Source organism: Poromitra crassiceps (assembly GCF_964638095.1).
Source record: "Poromitra crassiceps genome assembly, chromosome: 10".
Taxonomy (NCBI): domain Eukaryota; kingdom Metazoa; phylum Chordata; class Actinopteri; order Beryciformes; family Melamphaidae; genus Poromitra; species Poromitra crassiceps.
This window is the reverse complement of record NC_139631.1, coordinates 48,045,080-48,070,079: the sequence shown is the minus strand read 5'-3', so window position 1 is coordinate 48,070,079 and position 25,000 is coordinate 48,045,080. Positions and strand designations below refer to the sequence as shown.

The window sequence follows — 25,000 nt, the reverse complement described above, 5'->3', positions numbered from 1 at the left end:
GATTGCAATCTGATCACAGAAAACGCATGTTAGTGCCAGGTGTAAATGGCCTCATTGATTCACATGCGCTCTCATGCGTGTCCTGTCTATTAGGAGGTACAGTCAATCAAATTGTATTTGGCAACATGTAAATTGAAAAAAAACTTTCAAAACATTGCTGCCAGACAGCAGAGACCCCCCCCCCCACTAACCTGCTCCTTCTCACAAGCACCCCCCCTTTCTTTTAATGAGCCAGTGTTTTAAACTCATCTGAAAATTCAAACGTGATTTGACAAACAGTTTAATTTGATATGTGTGATGATGACCATTTACAGGGCGCTATCTAGCTGTTAGCTAGCATTCATTCTTCCAATTATTGATTCTTAATTGACATTTTTCCAGAATGAGCTTACCACACTGTTGTATTATCACTTATCAGTAATGACATTTTCAATTATAATAACTTACATTTATGACGTTTCTTTCTGTCACGTTATATCTCTGAGGAAAGTCAAAGGTTATGATTGATGTTGGTTTAGGTCGGCAGACGGGGCACTCGCGGTTCGTACAAAGTCTTGAAAGTTTGGAAAATGCTTTTACTTTTTACCAACATGTTTTCAAAGTATTGAATATGCTTGAATTTGAATAATACTCATGCATGACCAGGCCAGAGATGAATGGGCTATAGAGATAGCTCATTCCAGGCTCCGCCAATAGTATGAAAAGGTACTCTTCCGGTCTCTAAATGGCAGCTTGTGATTGGTCTGTCAATGTTATGAAACTTCATTGGCTAGACCAGTCTTCCAAGGGGCGAGTTGAGCTGTCACTATCGACCAAATATCTCTGGCACACAGAGAGAGAGACACACACACACACACACACACACACACACACACACACACACACACACACACACACACACACACACACACACACACACATGTATCAGCACAGAGCTGATAAAAACTCTCAAAAAACTCTCCTCTTAGTTCATCCCTCTCCTCTCCTCTCCTCTCCTCTCCTCTCCTCTCCTCTCCTCTCCTCTCCTCTCCTCTGTCCTCTCTCCTCTCCTCTCCTCTCCTCTCCTCTCCTCTCCTCTGCTCTGCTCTGCTCTGCTCTCCTCTCCTCTCCTCCCCTCTCCTCTGCTCTGCTCTCCTCTCCTCCTCTATTCTCCTCTCCTCTCCTCTCTTCTCCTCTCCTCTCCTCCTCTCTTCTCCTCTCCTCTCCTCTCCTCCTCTCCTCTCTTCTCCTCTCCTCTCCTCTCCTCTCCTCCTCTCCTCTCCTCTCCTCTCCTCTCCTCTCCTCTCCTCTCCTCTCCTCTCTTCTCTTCTCCTCTCCTCTCTTCTCCTCTCCTCTCCTCTCCTCTCCTCCTCTCCTCCTCTCCTCTCCTCTCTCCTCTGTCCTCTCTCCTATCCTCTCCTCCTTTCTTCTCTCCTTGCAATGCCTCAACCAAAAAACAAAACACAAAACAGCTTTAGCTAGCAGCGATGGGCATATTTCTGCAGCAGCGCCATGGTGTATACTAGGCAGGAGAAACACAGCTGCAGGTAGTTCTAACAACGCATTTAACTGTTTAAGCAATGACACTAGTACCTGTCTCTCTCTCTCTCTCTCTCTCTCTGTCTATTTCTCCAGGGGAAGTGTCTGAAGACGTTGAAGGGTCACAGTAACTATGTCTTCTGCTGCAACTTCAACCCTCAGTCCAACCTGGTGGTGTCCGGATCGGTACTGTTTACTGTTTACTGTTTACTGCAGTAGTTTGGCTTCAGTACCCCCTTTCCCTGATTTCTGAATCCAACTACCCCCTTTCCCTGACTGCAACATTTGACAAACTATAGCATAATTAGGGATGGGCGGGAGTACTCGGGTACTCGTTCATAATGTCAGTACTCGAGTAACGTTTCCGCTGTTAGGGTACTCGCCCCACCCCTTTAAAAATGGTAGATCTACGCACGCCTCGTCATGTGGATCTGGCTATAGACTCTTGTTTAAGTAACATTATTTTCCCCCAGCTCATCACGAAAATGCTGACTGGAGATATGCTCCCGTTAACGAGACAGACGCACGCTTCTCCATGACGCACGCCCGATACACTGTCGTCTCCCATAACGTTAGCCACAAGAAATGTGGAGAAGAAATCACCTTTTGGGAGACTATCGCTTCATGGCGATCACTATTTAGCTGCAGCCAACGTTAATCACTGGTCACTGGTCAGTTTTCACTTTTTGGCAGAACACCGTAATCCGTGGATTTACGTTACTGTAACAGTGATCATAAAGCAGAATGGATTATACCAGACATGTATTGGAAATGAGCCTTCGGTTGTTTCACAAAAGTATCGTCTGCTCGAACGAAGCACTAACCAATGCTATCCAACCACCGGAGATACTGAGGTAGGCTAACAGCTGCAGCTAAGCTAACGTCATCTAATATCACGGTCTGTCCGTTTATATCTCCTCACACAAAAAGTGCTCCAGGTCGCGCTTTTTCCATGCAAAAATGCCTACGTTATGTGTGAACAGGCCCGTACACAGCAGATTACCCCTGCTCTGTCATCATTACTATAGTAATAGATATTGAAAATTAACTGCTTAACATCACCAAACTTGGGTTCAGCGGGCGTTTCCACATGGAAACCCCCCCAACCCCCCGAGTGAGTACCCGATTACTCGTTCATAATAGAAGGAGAGTACTCGAGTATTTCAATTGCTTAAAATGCCCATCCCTAAGCATAATGATGCAATGAATCAATGATAACCCACCTTTTGAAAAATACAACATTACAAAATAAGAAATCGAGTGAAAGAGTTGTAATTAGTGCCTCCTCCGTTTTGTGGCAGTCCCACAGCAGAGACAATGAAAGACATTCACCTTATTCAGACCTGCCAACCTGCACCCGAGTACGCTGGTACCATGTGTCACTTGAAACTACGCAAAAATGCCTTGACGCCTGTTAATTCAATGGAGCACCTTCAATGCAACCTACTTCATCCTGTGGCGATAACCAGACCCGAACGAGTCTAGCCAATCAGAGGCAGAGGAGGATGGGTCATGACAAGCTCCTCAGCTGTCCTCACGGTTCAGCCAGTCAGCCCCTCCCCGCGCTTAGCTTGACCCTCACAGGCACAGCACTGGCTGCATCCCACTCCTTTATTTTCACGATTTATACATTCTCCCATTTCTCTCAAGTACCCCCTGTACTACCTCCATGTACCCCTAGGGGTACATGGAGGTACGCGGGGGTACTGCGGTACGCGTACCCCAGTTTGGGAACCACTGGTATACTGCATACGGTACTCCAAACTTTATACTGCATACTATGTACTGCATACTGCACTATACATCACACAAACACTGCTACTGCATACTCTATAAAATACGCACTCTCACAGCCTCTTTATTTTCACCTGTGTGTGTCTGTGTGTGTGTGTGTGTGTGTGTACATGTGTGCATGCTCGTGTGTGTGTGTGTGTGTGTGTGTGTGTGTGTGTGTGTGTGTGTGTGTGTGTGTGTGTGTGTGTGTGTGTGTGTGTGTGTGTGTGCGTGCGTGCGTGCGTGCGTGTAGTTTGATGAGAGTGTTCGTATCTGGGACGTGAAGACAGGGAAGTGTCTGAAGACTCTGCCGGCGCACTCTGACCCCGTCTCTGCCGTCCACTTCAACAGAGACGGCTCTCTCATCGTGTCCAGCAGCTACGATGGCCTGTGGTGCGTGTGCACACACACACACACACACACACACACACACACACACACACACACACACACACACACACACAGGCAGCGAGATACTCTACCTACCTAGGACAAATGATGTCACTTTTGCCATTCATGTGTATGAGGCTTTTAATTACAGATATCCACTATTCCATTTTGATATCCAGAATGATTTTCACTGAACTGTCTTTATTGATATTTTGGTCTGTAACTTTCTCCTTGTTTAATTGTAAAGCTTAGCTCATATCAAATACGGTATAGATGAAAGTCTGGCAGAACAGTTAGAAAGTATTCCCACTAGGGTTGGCACGATGGACGATGGCATCGACCATCGTGATGGGCCGACCCCCCATCGACCTCTGAGTCTTCTACATCGGATCATCGTAATTAATTGTCTGTTTGAATTAAAATTGTGCCGTTTTAATTAGAGCCCGACCGATATGGGATTTTTGAAACCGATACCGATGCCGATTTTAGGGAATAAAAAATTACCGATACCGATAATATCGGCCGATATTATTATTATTATTATTTTTTATCAAATGTTTATCCCCCATTAGTGCTAATTTTTTATTTATTTATCCTGGTTGCTGCTCCACCCTCTGCCGATCTGGGGAGAGCCGAAAACTGGCTCCATGCTTCCACATGGGCAGTTAGCCAGCCGCTTCTTTTCACCTGACAGGGGAAGCTTCACCGGTAGGACATAGCACGTGGGAGGATCACGCTATTCCAACGAGTTCCCCTCCCTCCGAACAGGCGCCCTTAACGACCAGAGGAGGCACCACATCAGCAACCGTCAAATATCAAACACTTGACAAAGATATGATTGAGTTGACATGAATTGAAATATGTGATGTAGGCAGGATATTTTACAGCTTATTAATAAACTCAATGCAATGAAACAGAAAACTTAACTGGGAATTTAATAATTATAAATAACTAGAAATACAAAAACAATAGAACAAATAGTTAAGAAAAAATATCAAATATACACAACATGCTGTCCATGCTGTCTATAACTTATATATATATATATAAAAAATAAAAAAAAAGGGCGCCAAATATTACAGATACCGATATATCGGTAATCGCCAATATCGGCCGATAATATCGGTCGGGCTCTAGTTTTAATAATAAAAAAGGCCAAGTCCACTTACCGTGACGCGCGGGGGACGCGCCGGCGGCATTAAACAAGCGCACCCAGTTCACTTCAGGGAAGCCTCCACTCCTCCTCCCCCTCCTCCGCTCCACTGCTTCTCTGAACTGGGTGCGATAGTTTAATGTCGCCGGGGCGTCCCCCACGCGTGAGAAGTCGGCTGTGTTGTGAAAACTTTTTAAGACAAAGAAGAAACGTCACCTTTTCAACCCAAAGTGAGTATACAGTCTTCAACTGAATTTAACATGCCTGTTTCCAAAGTGAAAGTTGGAGTCGCCCACAGCAGCTGCGTTTCTCTAGCCATTTCTCCTAAACTCTCTCTCATTACATTGGTTCAAAAGCCCTAAAAAAAAATCTAACGTTATATCAGCCAGTAATTCAGTCAGTTTTCTGCCAGCTAGTTAAATTCAACACACGCACACATTGTTGGTGAGGATCTGTAACGTTAACGTTATTTGTTTTGCGCCGTTCAAAGTGCTGGTAGTGACAGCCACTGCCCACTTCAGTCGCCTGGCTCTGTGCTGTAGCACAGAGCAGTGGCTAATAGCCTATCCAAGCCTGCTGGTATCAGACCTCAGCTGCCCTGTTGTTAACGTTAACGCATTGCAGCGGCTAGCCAAATGGAATTACAGCAACGCAGCGACTTAATAAATAATTAATTATTCCACCCACCCCCACCCCCCCCCCCGCGCGACGATGCCATCGACCAAAACGATGTTTCACTGTAAAACAATCACGATGGGAATTTTCATGACATCGCACAACCCTAACTCCGACCTGTATGATTCTTCAATGTGGCCGAGTAGATTATTCTATATCAAGGAAGTTTACCGTAAGGTTACTTGTCTTGTCTTAAAGGTTTACTATGCAACTATTTAATAAAAAAATAAATATATAATTATACAAAGTTTCCCCTCAAAACGATCACTTCTGGCCAGTGTTTGGAATAACGCTGTTTAAAAGAACGGCGTTAGGTAACGCCTAGGGATGTCAACGGTTAACCGTTAATCGATTAACCGTCGCTAACGTCGTTGTTCGGTTATTGCTGTCGGTCTATCAGTTAATATTAAAAAAAAAAAAAAAAAAAAAAATTTTTTTTTTTTTTTTTTTTTGTCTATTTACTCAATGAGCTCATGCCCAAACAAGGCGTGTCTATTTAGATGCTGAAATGTTAATGCTTTTTGTGTTACAAATTCTAACACAAAAATAATTTGTGTTGAAATGTTGATGCTTTTTGTTAATGCTTGTTAATGCTTTTTGTGTTAGAAATTCTAACACAAAAAGCATTAACATTTCAGCATCTAAATAGACACGCCTTGTTTGGGCATGAGTTCATTGAGTAAATAGACAAAAAAAAAATTTTTTTTTTTTTTTTTATATTAAAAAATTATGAATTAACCGATAGGTTAATCGATTATTAGCGTCGGTTAATCGAAAGTGAAATTAACCGAAAATTGACATCCCTAGTAACGCCGTTATTTTTTCAGTAACGGGGTAATCTAACTAATTACTGTTTCCGTCGTTACAACGGCGTTATCGTTACTGAACGCTAAATGCGGTGCGTTACTATGAAATGATTGAGTAAACTACCCGTAGCCTACACTAGTGTTGTCAAGTGAGGAGACCGGGTGGGTTAACATAACGAGATAAACGATTATGATTGGCTAAGGCAGAGTCATGTGTTTCATGGTAGCCAATCGGAGCCAGTGTTACACACGAGCCAGGAGTCAGGACACGGGCGAGACACACACACACACACACACACAGACACACCAAACAGATTCGAGGAAGCAGCAGAAATGGCGAGTCCGGAGTAGAGAGCTGCGCGGGCCTGAAATTTCGGCCCTAGCCCTCCCCGGCCCGTGACATGCAGACCCGTGCCCGATCCAGCCCGTTGCGAGGCCCGAAGCCAATATTACGATATAATGACACATCTCTCTCCCTCTCTGTTCGGCGTGCTGCGTCGCCGCGCGGCCGTCCTGCGCAGCCTCTCTCTGTCTGTCTCTCTATTTGACTCTCTCTCTCTCTCTCTCTGTGTTCGGGAGCTGTCTGCTCGCTGTACATGGACGGACACGGCACAAACGGTTTCTCTCTATTTCTCTTCGGGAGCTGTCTACAGCTACTAACGTCACGTGAGGGTCTGTGTGTGGCTGGGGGAGTGTCTGTGCACTCCTCCTCTTTGTCTGACTGTGCTCCGCTGTGTAAAATCAAGCGAGTACGCTAATACAACATTATTTAATTTAATTATTGAAACGGCCCGACCCGGACCTATTAATTAAAAATAAATAAAAAACAAGCCCGGCCTCGGCCCGTTTTGGTCGGCCCGAGGGGCCCGTGAGGGTACCCTCAGGTTTGCAGCAATCCATGAAAATTTGGCATTTTCAAGGTGGAGATAACGCAAATAGTTACTTTCCCTGGTAACTAGTTACTTTTATTATAGAGTAATTCAGTTACTAACTCAGTTACTTTTTGGAACAAGTAGTGAGTAACTATAACTAATTACTTTTTTTTAGTAACGTTCCCAACACTGCTTCTGGCCCATATAATAGTGTGGCAGTGTGTTTTTCAGTGTGTATTTCTGTGATGGGAGAGTGTTTTGGTTTGTTCTGTGTTTATGTGGTCGATCGAGGCTGTGTTTATGTGGAGAGAGAGCGCCGGTAAACTCTTGAAACGCAGGATTTAAATGTTATCTTCTGATAGTTTCACAGCGGTTATGCTATAAACACACACATAAACACACACATACCTTCAAACCATCGCAAGATGAGCTGCAATCAGCTCAAAAGCTGATCTGGGAAGGAGCTCTATTTCCTGGTTTTATGTCCGCTCTGCTGCGGGATCAGCTCAGAACATCTTAGTGATGCTATAGGCTGGCTGTTGCGCTGTGAGCGATGTTATTTGCTGCACGTTATACAGCTCCCACGTGGCACTTTGCCAGGGGGTCCGTGAAAAGTTTTCAGGAAAATAAATGTTTTGTTGCAAAAGCTTCATAGTTCAACAAATATATTGTATGTTTTATATCTACAATTGTTCATGGATTACATTCTAATCTAACAAACCCATCAATTTAAAAGTCAAGCACGTTACCGTTTAAACAATTAAGCTTAGCCCAAAATCACAAATCAGAATGAGGCGGTCCCCGGTATATTTTCTATCATGTAAGGGGTCCTTGGCTGAAAAACATTTGAGAACCTCTGCTTGCTCTACACAATGTATCTGCCCAAATACGTCCCGGCACAGCCAAACAAAGTGTAAACAGCACCTGAATCAGGCAGGGGGCAGTGTCTGGCCACAAACACACTGCCAATGTATTTATTGTGTTCAAATTTTTATATAAGGATAAAAAAATATATTTTTAATTATATAGTTGGCAGTATACTTTTAACAGTCAAATGAACGAGTCAAATGATCAAAGCATAATTACTAGGGCTGTGAATCTTCACTGGCCTCACGATTCGATTACGATTAATCTGTCGATTCGATTCCACAATATCTCGATACAGCTCAAAGTAGTCGAGGTCCTTATGTATTTTCGTTCAAAATTTTTGGAGAGTTTGTAAACTATACATTTTTGGAAAGCTTAGAGTGTGACGAAACCCAAAACCAATGTTGCCATTTTTTTCAAAGTCACTATGGTGGCCATCTTGGCCTTTCAAAATGGCGACCACCAAAATTAAACACCTGCACTGGACATCCCTATATGACCCAGCAATGTAGTTTCCTATGAGCTTTTATGAATGGAATGTCATCTATAGGCCTAGTGGATGAAATTGAACTTGGTTGCTAAGAGTTGCATGTTGAGAAATTTGAGTAATTCGCATAATGAGGCAATTAATTGCCAAAAACTGGAAAATGGCTATAACTTTGCTTCCAGTTAACTTAGAAAGATGATCTAAGAGTCTAACTCCATGTTTGTTATGTGCAGGAATTCATCTATTACCATAGTGCAGTCATGCAACCTTTCCTAATTAGCATAATTAGTATAAATTTGGTTAAAAAAAGGTAACAATCGGGAAATCTTCAGTTTTGGGCAACTTAGAACGATTATCTTAGAGTCTAAGTCTATGTTTTGATGTCTAGAAATTAATGTCTTGCCATAACTAAATCATGCAACCTTTGTTCATTAGCATAATTAGCATAAATTATATAATTAGGCTGAAATGGACATCTATATTTTGTCTTTAGTCAATTCCATTTTGGATTTTAAAAACGACAAATGTTCAAAACACTTTAAGGAAAAAGGGAAGGAAAATCAATTGGATATAATATAAAGTAAATATATTTATAATTTGAATTCAAGCATCCATAACAAATGGATTGTAACAAAAAGCTCTGTACGTCAAGGCATATTGAAATTCATCATTTGCAATTATAACTAACTTCTGTTAGTTAAAAACCCATCTCATTCAAGATCTTCAGCATCACTGCCATCTGAATCCCGGTTTTCAGATCTTGAGTCCTCATCGTTCTCACATTGTGTACTGCAAAGGCAAAGGTCAGTGCATTGTAAGTTTTATTTCGTTGAAGCTCGGCTCCCACCTATTGCCATCTCTGCGTGGTACACGCTATCGAATGCTCTTACCTTTTATTACTTTAAAAGTGTCCTTTCCAACCATCCATTAGACCGTTGACAGGATGCAGACTGGACCCTTGGAAAATCCGGGGCGATCCTGACGGTCTCATGGTCTCCCATCCAATAGCAGGAGTAGAGGCGGGCACAAGCCCTCACGCCTGGAATTGGACCGGGAAAACATCACTCTTACCTGCATTCGGCCAAGGACAGACGTGTGAATTATTGCTCCAGATTAGCGTTAGCTTGCCCGACCACTTTCACTTCAACTGCTCCCCGTACATCGGCGTAGCGGACGGGAACCTCGGTCGTTGATTTTCCGGTCTGGAAGGTTACCTTCGCCTGGGCGGTGAAAGTTGGAGGCGAGCGACAAAGCTAAGTGTTTTTTTCACGTGTCGGCGGCTTTTAAACAAGCCGGTCCGAGTGTCGTTGTATGCTTGCTAATTGAATTGCTCTGTCTAAGCTAACCTCACGTAGAGATAACTCTCCGCTACTAGCGTCACGTGTTTCGTAGCTTAGTCTCGTTCTTGTGTTAGGTTACAGGTATTAGTCGGCACCACTGCCGACTGGCTTGCTAGAGTTAAGACCCGCTAAAATAGCCTGCCGCCTACGCGCGCTCGGTCTGCCACGTTCAGTGGTTTGTGTTAACTCGCTTGCTTCAGTGTTACCCACAAGGCGATAAAGAAGAGGATACATTAACGTTAACGTTGTTCGCCTGTCACTACCGCGTGTTCTAACAGGATGGCTAGTGTTAACAAGGCGAAGCGCTGTGCGGACAAGTGTGGCGCGTGGCTATCAGCCAAGGACTCGCACACGCTGTGTGTTGAATGCCTGGGACAGGCCCACGCAGATAGCTGCCTCGGAGATCCGGAGTTTTGCCTCGCCTGTACTGAGATGCCTCGTAGCACTCAAAAATACAGGGCAGACTTCTTCAGAGGCCACGCTGGCGGCGTTGCTGCTGCAGCTGAGCCCAGCCAGAGTCAGACTACCTCTGGGCCTGCTACCTCCGACACCCCGCTGCCTCTCGGACAGCAGCACGTTGACAACTCTCGGGAGGGCTCCCAGCACAGCTCCCAGGAGAGCTCCCCACGTGCTTCTCGTTTGGGTTCACAGCACGGCCACAAGGAGGGTTCCCAGCAGTGCTCCCAGGTGAGCTCCCCACGTGCGTCTCGTTGGGGTTCACAGCATGGCCACAAGGAGGGTTCCCAGCAGCGCTGCCCGCTGAAGCGCCCACGGCAAGATGCGCGGGGTTCCCGGTCGGGTTCGCAGCACAGCTACCAAAGAAAAAAGGTAGGTTCCCAACAGTGCTCCCCGCCTAAGCGCCCGCGGCATGACGCGCGAATTTCCCAACGCGGTTCTCGGTCGGGTTCACAGCACAGCTGCCAGGTAGGTTCCCAGCGTGACTTCCCGCCGGGATCACGGCAGTGCGAGCAGTATACCCGGCACAAGACGGGTTCCCAGCGCGGTCCCCACCTGCGTTCCCCACATGGTTCCCGCTGTTCCCTGCCCCCCTCCCCCAGGTCGGGTGAAGGTGCGGCTAACTCCCGTGTCTCGGAATGGGCTCGCCTTTCCGCCAAGATGGCCGGAGGCGGGGGACCCTGGGATGACTTCCTCGAGATCCACCCAAAACGGGATGATGAGGCCTCCCTGCTGGCCGGCCCGGGTAACCCAGAAAGGGCTCACCCCGGGGGGCTCCCCCCTCCTGACGACATCTCCTCTGAGATCTACCAGAGGGAGTTCAGGGAGGTCGTGGCCAGGGCTGTTTCCGCCCTCGACTGGGACTGGCCTACGCCCCCTACCGTCGAGAAGGACATGTTCACCGCCTCCCACTTCCGCGCCGTTGAGACGCCGCTACGGGGAAGCCTGCCCTTCTGCCCCGACGTGCAGCGTAGGGTTCAGCGATCCTGGACCAAACCCTACTCCTCTGAGGCCCCCATCCGACGCTTTAAGTGCTGGTCTAGCGTCGTGGAAGGGGCCCAATCAGGCTATGAACATCCCCCCCCACTGGAGAAGGCGGTGGCGGACCACCTGCTCCCAGGCCAGAAGAAGGAAGGGAAGCCCTTGCTCCCCTCCCCAGCCTGCAGGGAGACTGCTTCGCTCCTGGAAAAGTCCTATCTGGCGGCAGGCCAGGCGGCCTCCATGGCCAACACCATGGCCTTCCTGCTTAAGTATCATTGCTTCCTGGTAGACCAGGTCCAAGCAGCCCCCGAGCCTGAAATGTTCACTGAGCTACGCCGGGTCTCCGACTACGTCTTCAAGATGCTGGAGTGTGTGTCGGAAGACTCAGGGAGGGTCATGGGATCTTCGGTGGCCGCCTTGCGTCACCTCTGGCTGCAGCTCACCAGCCTGCGTGGCCATGAGAGGACGGACCTCCTCAACGCGCCCGTTTGCCCTACCGGGCTCTTCGGTTCAATGGCGGACCTCGCCAGCAGGGCCCAGAGGCGGCGTGAGGACACGGAGGCGGTCGGCAGAGTCCTGCCGCGCAAGACCGGGGCGACCCATCACACAGCGAGGCCACCCCCTGCCCGAGGTCGTTCGACGACGACCCGCGGCAGCCCTGCACACCGTCCACGGGACAGGCAACCCCAGGGGTGGTCCGGTCCCCCAGCCAACGCAGACAGGAACAGCTCGAATGCCCCAAGGAACGCGGGGCCAACACCTCCCCAGCCAGCCTGGACTGGCGCGGGTCGAGGAAGCCGTGCCCGCCGCAGCAGGGGCTCCCGCCGTAACCCTGACAAGTCGGCCACCGCGACCGGGCCCCGAGGCCCGGCGCGTACCTAGCGGTCCCCCGGGGGGGGGAGGGGCAGCCTCCACGCTGCCAGGACCTGGCGTCCCACAGTGTTGTCGAGCGCCGAAGAGAGCCTTGCTCAGTACGTGTCCCTTGCCAGCGAAAGCTGCGAGGTGCTCGGAGGGCACCTCACCATCTGCAGGCCCCCCTGCTATTCCCCCCCCACAGCTGTCGTCGCACCAGCCGGGCAACGACCTCCTGCGGCCTCCGGGATGCAGCCCCCCCGGGCTGGTCCTGCTGGGGCCGCACACCACGGGCGACGACTCGCCGCGGCCTCCGGGACGCAGCTCCTATGGGCTGGTCCTGCCGGGGCTGCACGCCATGCTGCCACGGCCTCCGGGACGCACCCCCCCTGGGGACGTCCTGCTGGGGCCGTGTGCCGTGGCGCCTCAGGATCATGTGCCAAGGGTAACCCCGACACAGGGCACCAGACCTGCCCTGGCAAACAGCCTCCCCCTGTGGAAGAGGCTGTGCAGACCCACACCGTGGGTGCTGCGAACGCTGGAGAAGGGCTACGCGCTGCAGTTCGCGGCCCCCCCGCCGGCTTTCACGGGCATCCCTGTCTCAGACCTGGCGGATGCGGACTCCATGGCTGTCCTCGGCGAGGAAGTCTCCTCGCTTCTGGCAAAGGGCGCGATACGGCCCGTGCCGGACAAGGACAGGCAGTCCGGGTTCTACCACAGGTACTTCCTGGTGCCCAAGAAGGACGGGTCCTTACGGCCCATCCTCGACCTCAGGCGGCTAAACCCCCTGCTCAGGAAGCTTCCCTTCCGCATGTTGACGCTCCCCACACTGTTCAGAGCGATCAGACCCGGGGACTTCTTCACGTCAGTCGACCTAAAGGATGCCTTCTTCCACGTTTCCATCGTGGAAAGGCACAGGAGGTACCTCCGGTTCTCCTTTCAGGGAGTCTCCTACGAGTACTGCGTACTCCCCTTCGGCCTGTCTCTAAGTCCCAGGACTTTCACAGTCTGCGTCAACACAGCGCTGGCTCCCCTCCGAGAGATGGGGATCCGCGTTTACGTCTACCTCGACGACGCCCTGATAGCGGCGAGCTCGAGCGAGATGGTGTCCGCACACACCGAGGTGCTGACTTCCCACCTCCAGGCCTTGGGGTTCCTTATAAACTGGCGCAAGAGCGCCCTCGTGCCTCAACAGGTCACAACCTTCCTGGGTCTGGAGCTAGACTCCCTTTCAATGCGCGCCCGCCTCTCTCCGGAGAGGCTGGACAACCTTCGGAGGACAGCGGAGACTCGGCGTCACGCACGCACGATCTCCGTTCACCAGTGCTCCGTGCTACTGGGCCTTATGGCCGCGGCGACCGCGGCAATTCCTCTGGGGCTGCTGCACATGCGCCCCTTCCAAAGGTGGTTCCTCGGTCATCGCTTGGACCCAGCGATACATCGGTCCCGCGTCCTTACGCTGTCGGACCGCGCTCGCCAAGCCTTGGAAGTGTGGACGGACCGCTGTTGGCTCTCAGAGGGCGCCAGACTGGGTCCGGTCCCACTCAGGCGAGTGATTCGGACCGACGCCTCCCTTTGGGGCTGGGGCGCGGTCTTCGAAGGCCAGGCTGCGAACGGGCGATGGCAAGCCCAACAGCTTCGCCACATAAACATACTAGAGCTGGAGGCAGTTCGCCTCGCTCTTTGGCACTTCCAACATCAGATCATGGGCCACCATGTACTGATACGGTCGGACAACACCGCGACAGTGGCGTACATCAACCGCCAGGGCGGTGTCCGGTCGCTGGCTCTGAACCAGCTGGCTACGGTCATCCACGAGTGGGCCCGTCTCCACCTGCTGTCCCTGTCGGCGGCACACATTCGGGGCCACCTCAACCTGGGAGCGGACCTGCTATCGCGGGGCAACCCGCGCAATTCAGAATGGGTTCTCCACCCACAGGTGGTGGAGCAGATCTGGGCCAGGTTCGGGCAAGCCAGCGTCGATCTCTTCGCCTCGCGGCTCGCACACCATTGCCCCCAGTGGTTTTCCATCCTCGCGGACGATCCACCGTTGGGCCACGACGCACTGGCGCACGTCTGGCCGAGGGCGGCCCTCTATGCGTTCCCCCCAATCGCACTGATTCCCCAGGTGCTGGCCAGGGTGAGACAGCAAGGGCTACAGCTCATTCTGGTAGCCCCGCACTGGCCGTCGCAGGTCTGGTTTGCGGATCTGATCACTCTGACGAGAGGTCCTCCGTGGCTGCTGCCACGTCGGAAGGACCTGCTGTCGCAGGCGGGCGGAGAGATACTCCACCCATCCCCACACAAGTGGAAGCTGGCCGCTTGGTCCCTGAACGGGAACGGTTGCTAGCCCAGGGCCTGCCTGCGAACGTCGTGCAAACCATACAGAGTGCTAGAGCCACCTCGACTCGCACTCAGTACACCTACAAGTGGCGGTCCTTCTCACGCTGGTGCGCAGAAAGGAACCTGGACCCGGTGACCTGCGACGTTCGGCCCATTCTCTGCTTCCTCCAGGGTCTGTACGAAGCGGGCCAGTCGCCGCAGTCCCTTAAGGTTTATGTGGCCGCCATCTCGGCCTGCCACATGGACATCGAGGGCAAGACAGTGGGAGGCCTGTCTTTGGTCTCTCGTTTCATGACGGGTGTGCGCAAGCTTCGCCCCCAGACAAGGAACATCTTTCCCAAGTGGGACTTGGTCACGGTCTTGGATGGCCTCTCGAGGCCTCCGTTTGAACCACTCGACGCTGCCGACCTGAAACACCTCTCGCTGAAGACGGCATTGCTTCTCGCTTTGTCTTCCGGCAAAAGAGTGGGAGACTTGATTGCCCTGTCAGTGCAACAATCGTGCATGGTGTTCTCTAACGATGGGCGCAGGGCCACGCTCCGCCCGAACCCTGCTTATCAGCCTAAGTGTATTGGGGCTGGCTTCAGGTCCATGACCATAGACCTGGTCGCGTTTGAGCCTTCTGCCTCTTCTTCGGCGGAAGAGAGGAGACTTAGGTCGCTCTGCCCCGTGCAGGCGCTCCGTGCCTATGTGGCCAAGACGCGTACTTTGCGTACGTCTAACCAGCTTCTGGTGTGCCATGGGGCTAAGGCTCTGGGCAAGCCGTTGTCCAAACAGCGTCTATCGCACTGGATAGTGGAGGCCATTAACTTGGCCTATTCTGCCGCTGGGAAGGTTCCACCGGAAGGAATTAAGGCCCACTCTACTCGGGGCGTGGCTTCTTCCTGGGCGCTGTTGCGCGGTGTGACGGTGGAAGATATGTGCGCAGCTGCGTCATGGTCGACTCACCATACCTTTGTGAGGTTTTATAGTCTGGATGTGGGAGGCGCGACATTCGCTCATGCGGTTCTGTCTGCCTCCGCGGACTAGTTGCCTCGCTGACTGCTCCCCAATCCTTATCGGGTTCCCATGCGCTATAAGCCGTGACGGCCCATTTTTCGATCGAGAGTCGCAAGGTCGGGCACTTAGGTGCTCCTTTGCAGCAAGGTCGGTTGTAAGGTGGCAATAGGTGGGAGCCGAGCTTCAACGAAATAAAACTAAGGGGTTGTCCTACAACCCAGGTTTTATGAGTGAAGCGAGGCTCCCACCTCAGGTGCCTTGCTGCCAGTCTGTCTGGTTCTGGCCGAATGCCGGGTGAGTGGTGTTTTCCCGGTCCAATTCCAGGCGTGAGGGCTTGTGCCCGCCTCTACTCCTGCTATTGGATGGGAGACCATGAGACCGTCAGGATCGCCCCGGATTTTCCAAGGGTCCAGTCTGCATCCTGTCAACGGTCTAATGGATGGTTGGAAAGGACACTTTTAAAGTAATAAAAGGTAAGAGCATTCGATAGCGTGTACCACGCAGAGATGGCAATAGGTGGGAGCCTCGCTTCACTCATAAAACCTGGGTTGTAGGACAACCCCTTAGTTTCTCTTCCTACAGGAGCATCTTTGTGTTGAACAATCTCCTTTGCAGCGGCATCTCACCATTTCAATGATGGACTCAGGAGCTGGTAGTACATCAGGCATCATAGCACACGGGAAGAAGATAAGACGGTGTGAGCGAACGTCGTGCCTACCACATCCAAGCTATAATACCTCACGAAGGTGTCGTGGGTTGACCATGATGCCGCAGCACACATGTCCTCTACCGATACACCGCGCAATCGCGCCCAAGATGAAGCAACACCCCGCATAGAGTGAGCTTTAATGCCCTCCGGTGGAATCTTCCCAACGGCAGAGTAGATTAGAGTAATGGCCTCAACTATCCAATGCGACAAGCGCTCCTTGGACAGAGGCTTACCTAAAGCCTGAGCTACATGGCATACCAAGAGCTGGTTAGAAGTGCGCAATGTGCACGTCATATTCACATAGGCTAGAAGCGCCCGTACGGGGCAAAGCGCCTGGAGTCTCCTCTCCTCCATTGGATCCGAGTAAGGAGGGTTAAACGCTACCAGATCTATGGTCATAGACCTGAACCCGGCCCTAATGTTCTTGGGCTGGTAAGCGGGGTTGGGGCGAAGCGTGACCCTGCGCTCATCATCAGAGCATGAGCAGACCATGCATGACTGTTGCACCGACAGGGCAATCAAGTCACCAACTCTTGCCGGAAGACAAAGCTAGCAGCAATGCTGTCTTCAGCGAAAGGTGTTTCAGACTGATTGTGTCAATCGGTTCGAAAGGAGGTCCCGAGAGACCCTCCAACACCGTAACCAAGTCCCATTTAGGGAAGACGCTCCTCGTATGGGGCCGAAGCTTGCGGACGCCCTTCATAAAGCGAGAAACCAAAGACATACACTGGATCCAGGTCCTTTTCTGCACACCAGCGCGCAAAGGACCGCCACTGTGAGTATACTGTGCACGAGTGGAGCTAGCTCTAGCGCTCTGTATGGTCTGTACCACGTTCATCGGTAGGCCCTGGGCTAACAACCATTCCCCTTCAGGAACCAAGCTGCCAACTTCCACTTGTGTGGGGAAGGGTGCAGAATCTCCCCGCCCGCCTGCGACAGTAGGTCCACTCGACGTGGCAACAGCCACGGAGCCTCCTGCGCCAGAGCAATCAGGTCTGCGAACCAGATCTGTGACGGCCAATGTGGGGCTACCAGAATGAGCTGCAGGCCCTGCTGCCTCACCCTGGCTAGCACCTGTGGGATCAGGGGGATTGGGGGGAACGCGTAGAGGGCCTTCCCCGGCCAGACGTGCGCCAGCGCGTCGTAGCCCAATGGTGGGTCGTCCCCGAGGACAGAGAACCACTGGGGGCAATGGTGTGCGAGCCGTGATGCGAAAAGATCAACGCCGGCTCGACTGAACTTGGCCCAAATTTGTTCCACCACCTGTGGGTGGAGAACCCATTCAGAGTTGTGCAGGTTGCCCCGCGACAACAAGTCTGCGCCCAGGTTGAGGTGGCCCCGAATGTGGGCCGCCGACAGGGATAGCAGGTGAACACTCGTGGATGTCCGTCGCTAGTACGTTCAAGGCCTGCGACCGGACACCGCCCTGGCGATTGATATACGCCACCGTGGCAGTGTTGTCCAAGCGTATCAGTATATGGTGACCCAATATCAAAGAAAGATCATCATTCTAAGATGACTAAAAGTGAAAGATCTAGCAATTTCCTAATTGTGACCTAATTTTTACATACCTTATGCAAATCATGCAAATTAGGAAATGTTGCATGTCTGCACTATGGTAATAGATGCATTTCTGGACATGACAAACATGGACTTGGACTCTTAGATCGCCTTTCTAGGTTAACTTGAAGCAAAATTATAGCGATTTGGCGATTAATTAGCTCATTATGCTAATTACTCAAATTGCTCAAGATGCAACTTTTAGAAACCACTTTTAATTTCATCCACTAGGCCTATAGATGACATTTCAGTCATAAAAGTTCATAGGAAATAACATTGCTGGGCCATATAAGGGTTTCCAGTGCAGGCGTTTAATTTCGGTGGTCGCCATTTTGAAAGGCCACCATAGTGACTTTGAAAAAAATGGCAACATTGGTTTTGGGTTTCGTCACACTCTAAGCTTTCCAAAAATGTATAGTTTACAAACTCTCCAAAAATTTTGAACGAAGGTTGAAATCAGAACATTGGGAACCTGACTAAAGTATCATATCCTCAATTGTCTATATTATTACTGCACATGGCTACTTTTTCATCAATTGATACAAGCAGTCAGATAAATATCAACTCCCTTTTTTACTTAGAAAGTGCTTTAAAATCTGAATGTCAACATAACAAACAATTCAGCGATTATCTGTCAATGATTCGATTCGATGCATCGCGACGCGACGCAATAATGCATTCGATTAAACAATTTGACACCCCTAGTAATTACAAACGTTGCATGGCTCTTGCAAAGGCAATCAATTAATGCTTGCAACCTGCCTTTTTTAAAGTTTCACAGCAAGAAACATGGATGTATTTGACAAGATAACTGCCGTGTCTCACTCTAAACGGTCCGGGTGCTGCAAATGCGCTCCCAGCTGAGTTCCACCTTTTCTCGCAGCTGAGTTCTGCCTTTTTCTTTCCGCCAACATCACATTACTAATGAACATTCAATTCATCGATTTTTTGTTTAAATTCGTGCGCGCGATGCATCTAATAGTCGGGACATTTCGACAGCCCTAGTATCAGAAGCAGAGCCTGCCGGACAGAAGGTGAATAGTAAATAACCGTGTCATCAGCATGTCGACGATACACAACCTTTGGTTTATGTGAATAGAGCCCGGCCCAGTACTGAGCCTTGGGGTGCACCAACACTGACAGGCTGAAGTGATTACATTCTCCTTTTCCCTCCTCCTCTGCCCTTCTGTCTCTCTACCTGTCTGTCTGACTCTCCACCTGCCTGTCTGTCTGTAGTCGTATCTGGGACACGGCGTCAGGACAGTGTCTGAAGACCCTGATTGGTGAGTAAAACCAGCAGCGTTTCCCATAAATTGATCCTTTTGTGACGCACCGCCATCACAGAGGATTTTGACCCCAACATCTCTCTCTTTCTCTCTTGCTTGCTCACGCTCTTACACATACACACACACACACACACACACAATCACACACACACACATACAGGACAGCGGAGTGATGATTAGTTGGGTTTTGGCATGAAGAGTGATGATTGGTAAAGGGATACACCAACTTTCGGGGAGTTTAGTTTATTTGCCATATTGTCTATATTAACACTAGAACGTACATGGCTTTATTTTCCATCTGCGTGCAGTACAAGCTGTGGTAGAGCCCTCAAATGCTAATAGCTTAGCGCTAACAATGGCAGTCAATGGGACATTTGCCTACTTGGGTTCAGTCGCCAAAAATGCGCGTACAAATAGCGCCATAAATACTCACATGTACATGTTGTGACTCGTGTACTCACCACGTGATGATGAAATAATAATCCAAAGTTACATCAAACGGTCATTTTCGTAGTAAATCCAGACTGAGAACAAAACAAAGAGTAACCAAACTAAAAAAATGGATAACTGTAGTTACTTCAGGGATGCAAAGATGGTCACCTTTTGGCGAAATTTGCCGTTTTGAATCGAAAATAGGTAACGTGTGATTCGTGTAGATCTGTTGAGTTTTTGAAATGGGGGGGGGGGGGGTATCCCCAGATACGGGGACTCACGCTGATCATCAGTGTGTGTGCCACAGCGCGCTGTCAATCTCTCCCCCCGCATCATGCACACACAAAGGCAGGGAAATACCAAAATAAAACATTTTCAATGTTTCAATGGCTTCTGTGTGCTTTATACTTGTGCAGAATCATTTTATTTTGAAAATAACCAACTGGAAGTCGTATTGTTATTATCGCTAACTAACACAGGAGTGCAGCCGGTCAGTGTGGTCTCTGCTTCGTTAGCTGGTTTAGCTCGCTGGCATGATCAGACGGACCAGACTCCCAAACAGATGGAATTAAAATGTGTCAGACAATGGTTTTGTACGCAGGAGACAAGGCTACAGCTGACATCCTAACGTTAGTTAACGTGTAATGTTAACAACGCTAGGTTAGCTAGCGTCCTGCTGACTAAGACTCAGGCATGCAAACTAGTCACTTTTAGGTGACAGTCACCTTTTTTTATCCCAAAATAGGGCACTTAAAGCAGGACTAAACCCCCCAGATTTCTGTCAAAACGGTATTCTACTTGATTTGAAAACTCTGCAGGCAAGATGGCCGCCTATACTCCCTTCTGTACCCTTGCAGAATTCCTATCCCATAAACTATCATAACTTGGCCAATAACTATGTAAGATACAAAATAAAACAAATTGTAATGTCTTTATTTGTTGTAGAATGCAGAGGACATGTAACCTTGCTTGCAAGATGGATAACCTCGCAAGATCAAAAGAGATTCTCTCGACGTAATCCATCTCGATATGCACAGGCAGTTAAGATGATTGGCTTAGAAACCCGAGCCGCATCTGGGCAAGTAGTGGGTACATGGTCTTTGTAGTTCTTTTCACTCGTCAACATGGCTGCCGCGGCGGAAGCGAAAGCTAGCGAGGCTATCGTAGATGCAGCAATAACTTCAGTTATTTCACAACTGGACAGCATTTCCAAAATATCAAAACGTTTATTAATCCAATCCAATTATTAATCGTCGTTTGTGGAAATTCCCGTGCAATAATCATAACTCTGGCCCCAGCCCACATCACTCTAGCCGGATCTACATTAGCTTCCACAAAACACACACACAAAGCTGCGCAAAATCGCTTTACGTTCTTATACGGAGATAGCGAGGCAGCATAGTAAATAAACACACGTGGCACTGCACTCCGTTTTCATCAATGAACTATTAATAGCGCAAGGGACGGCCACTCGTCAATTCGCTGCGCGTAGCCAAACACTCCTGGCTGCTGTTAGCCGCTAATTAGCAACAAACATTTCAACAGGTCCTCCGGTCGCAAACGTTACGTCAGAGGCATGGCGATCTGATTGGTTGAAGTTAACACGCACCAGCGGTGATAGACAGATGGGTCATCCAATCACCTGCCAAGTAGCTTGGAAAAAGTGCCCGCCTCCGTCAGCGGGTTGGATTACTGGATTCCCAGATGGACTGGTTTAGTGAAACGTAATGTGAAGCTAAACCGTCCATCTGGCAGCGTAAGGTTAGAGGACATGTAACTGTTTAGTTAAACTCGCATTCCAGGAATATTGTATTTACATTACATTACATTACAATATTTACTGCGCTGCTCTAAACATAACGTAGTTGGCTCGAGGCTGTTTCGTCGTGGAACCCACTCGCTTTGCGCTAGAACACAATTGATTAAACCATCTCCCGCTAGTGTTTATGCCCAGTGTGATGGCAGGGAAACGTGTGTTTGCTGCGTCGCATGTAACGTTAATTTAGAGGAGGCTCACACACACACACACACACTCAAAAAGACGTTAAAAAATAATAATAATCACACACTTTTGCGGTTATGTAATCGCACGTGCTGACATCGCGATTGCGACTAGATTAATCGTGCAGCACTACTTCCTACCTCTCTCCCTCTCCACCTCCTCCCTTGCCCTTCTCTCTCCTCCACCACTTTCTCTCCCCCTTTCTCTGCTTCCCTCTGTCTCTCTCTATCATAAGATTGTTCATCCATGTTATTAATATGACTGTAATTTGTTATTGTTGTGTCAGCTAGATTTAGCTAGACACATTCTCTGTGAAGCCCTGTGAGGCATTCCTGTGAATTAGGGCTATACAAATAAACTTGACTTGACTTGACATTTCCCAGCACAGTACCGTATCTACCAAAATATCACGTATTTCACTGTATTAATTTTTTTGCCACTTTTAATTAAATATCCTTTGGCCCATCGAAAAACAAACAAACAAGCATTTTGCTTTGAAGAAAAAATATTGCTTTATTGACCTGAAACTGAAACTATGAGAATGTTTACATCAGGGTCCTCCATTAACTCATTCATGGCCAGTTTAGGACTGCCAATATTTAGCACAGGCCAAAGATTTTCATAATTGTTGGTCATCTTTCAAGACCCACAGTAAATTATCTATTAGCACCAAAGTGATTTGCAATACCTCAAAATGAAGATGTACGTCTCTGGGTTCACCAGGAAAAAAAAGTGAGCTTTTAGCATGTTCTGTACTCTACTTATAGCCATTTGTATACACCCTGTTTTCACCAAAAAGGTCTCTCGGAGAAGAGAAACAGCAGAAAAGGCAATTTTTGTAAAATACACAATCTCAGGCAGAACTCGCTCTCAATTCTTTTATTTTGAACTGTATTGACATCAGACATGTAAATATTATTCATTATGACACAAATGACAAAAAAAAAAATATATATATATATATATATATATATATATATATATATATATATATATATATATATATACATGAAGTGCTTTTTTTACATTCAATAATACAGTTTACTCAGTGTGAGTGAGTGTGCAGACAGACACACAGACAGACAGACAGACAGACAGACAGACACACAGACAGACACACAGACACACACACACACACACACACACACACACAGAGAGAGAGTTCTGTCCACAGCTGCTGCTGGATCGCACCTCCTTCCCCCGCAAATTAGCATAGGAGGGGAACACCCATCTGGTCTGAGATCAGCGTCTAGCCTCCTTTGCCTCTGCTGCATCGTTTTCCTCCTCTCGTTCGGGCTGCCTGGGACGAATGCTGCGACACAGGAACGGGTCCGGCTTGGCTTTGGGACCAGGCGCTGGAACCGGATCGATCATGTTCGTCACGGGTTTGACTACTGCGAACAACTCAATCCAGGTTCGCCCTGCAGCAAGGCGAGCAGTGCAGCGCGCCGAGGGGCGTTTCAATGGCGTTTCTCCTCTCTACAAGGAAGCGTGTTTCTCTGTTTTTCCTCCTGCTCATTTCAAACAACAGCTGCGGTATGTGTTTGTTCACGTGTTGACGTGTTGTCGGCTTGGCTATGAGGGCAGGGACCTGATAACATGTCACAGGCTGGGGAAGTGTTTGAACTACGCGCTGCACTAATAAAAACAAAAACACGTCAAACACGTCATTGGCTGGGAGGGCTATTCCTGATAACACGTCAAAGACGTCTTTGGCCATGAATGAGTTAAGAACTTATTAGTAGTGGCATGCGGCGCCGTGCATATTGTGCAACATATTGTGGCCACGGTATTACAGGTAAAGATTACGGTATGATAACCATGGTTGCTTGATATCTCGGTATACCTTAAAACAACATATTGTTATATCCCTAATGATGGCATATAGATGTGTAATATGTGGATCTGTCAGTAACTGTGTATTTCCTGTCTAGATGACGATAATCCTCCGGTGTCTTTTGTCAAGTTTTCTCCCAATGGAAAATACATCCTGGCTGCTACGCTGGACAAGTACGTAACGCTAACATCTAGCTAGCATCTAGCTAGCTAGATCTACAGTTACTACTGGTGTTTTATGAGAACTTTAACTTTATTATCCACCTGGACACGTTCTCACTGTTAAGACCAAGAGTTATTAAGATCATGTTTTAATGTCACTTAGACATGACACTAGCATCTGACTAGCTAGGTATTGAGTTATTATTATTATTAATAATAATAATTAATGTAACTTGTAAAGCGCTTTTCAATGACCCAAAGATGCTGACAATCGACAAAAAACAAATGAGAGGAACAAAAAGAGAAACGAGTGACAGGAACAGATGGAAAACATATCGCGAAGGTAAGCAGGATTGCATAGAAGGAGGCAGACACAAGGGGAATGAAGAGATGGAGCGGGGAGGGGTGGTAGATGTGGTTATGGGTAGGGGAGGTTGTAGGCCTGGTAGATGTGCTTATGGGTAGGGGAGGTTGTATGCCTGGTAGATGTGGTTATGGGTAGGGGAGGTTGTAGGCCTGGTAGATGTGGTTATGGGTAGGGGAGGTTGTATGCCTGGTAGATGTGGTTATGGGTAGGAGAGGTTGTAGGCCTGGGAGAACTCGGACGGGCTGGGGGAGGGAGTTCCAGAGACGGGCGTCTGCTCTGGAGCTGCAGAGTTTCGATGGAGGAACGTTGAGGGGAACGGTGGATGAGGAGCAACGTGCTCAGGAGGGTCGACGGGGGAGGAGGAGGTCAGTCAGGTATGGCGGTGCCAGGGCTAATTTGATGTTGATGCATTGTTTGATGGGGAACCAGTGAAACAATGGAGGACAGGACTCAGGAGTGATCTGGTCCCGGGACCGGGTGTTTGTGAGCAGACAGACGGCTGAGTTCTGAACCATCTGGAGTCTATGGAGGGAGCGGGAGGTGATGCCAGTGAGGAGGGAGTTGCAGTCGTCAAGGCGGGAGGAGATGAAGGTGGGGATGAGGGATTCAGCAGCAGGGGGGGAGAGGCAGTGTCTGATTTTATGTTACAGAGATGGAGAAGTGACGTCTTGACAATGGAGCTGACCCGGCGATCGAATGAGAGGGTGGGGTCGAGGGTGAAACCGAGGTTGCGGGGTTGTGTTATCATTAGGGATGCACGATATATCGGTATCGGCCGATGTTAGTCATTTTTTAACATATCGGTCATATCGGTATCGGTCAGATGTTGCAATGTTAATATCGGTTATCATTATCAGCCAAATTCTTCACATTGATATGAAATAATGCAGTAAATCTATGATTTATGGGCTTTTCCAAAGGCTTTGCAAATAAAGAAATGCATAACTTTCAAATTCAGTGTTAACATATTTTTTTTCAGTATGTACAAAATGTGATGATCATAAAAATGTGGTTTTATACAGATCATATCGACATCGGTAAATATCGGTTATCGGCCATAACAGCAATGTTAATATCGGTTATCGGCATCGGCCAAAATTTTCATATCGGTGCATCCCTAGTTATCATTGAGAT

At 48.7% G+C, this 25,000-nt stretch overlaps 1 protein-coding gene across 1 annotated transcript in view; it reads left to right on the top strand.

The window, feature by feature from the left end:
* Nucleotides 1–25,000, top strand: part of LOC310783260 (WD repeat-containing protein 5) — a 37,799-nt gene that overhangs the window by 4,557 nt on the left and 8,242 nt on the right. The window contains exons 5-8 of the mRNA XM_083644078.1: nt 1,615–1,704; nt 3,545–3,684; nt 19,018–19,064; nt 23,436–23,511. Coding sequence (XP_083500204.1) covers nt 1,615–1,704; nt 3,545–3,684; nt 19,018–19,064; nt 23,436–23,511 — 353 coding nt within the window. The remainder of the gene's footprint in view (nt 1–1,614; nt 1,705–3,544; nt 3,685–19,017; nt 19,065–23,435; nt 23,512–25,000) is intronic.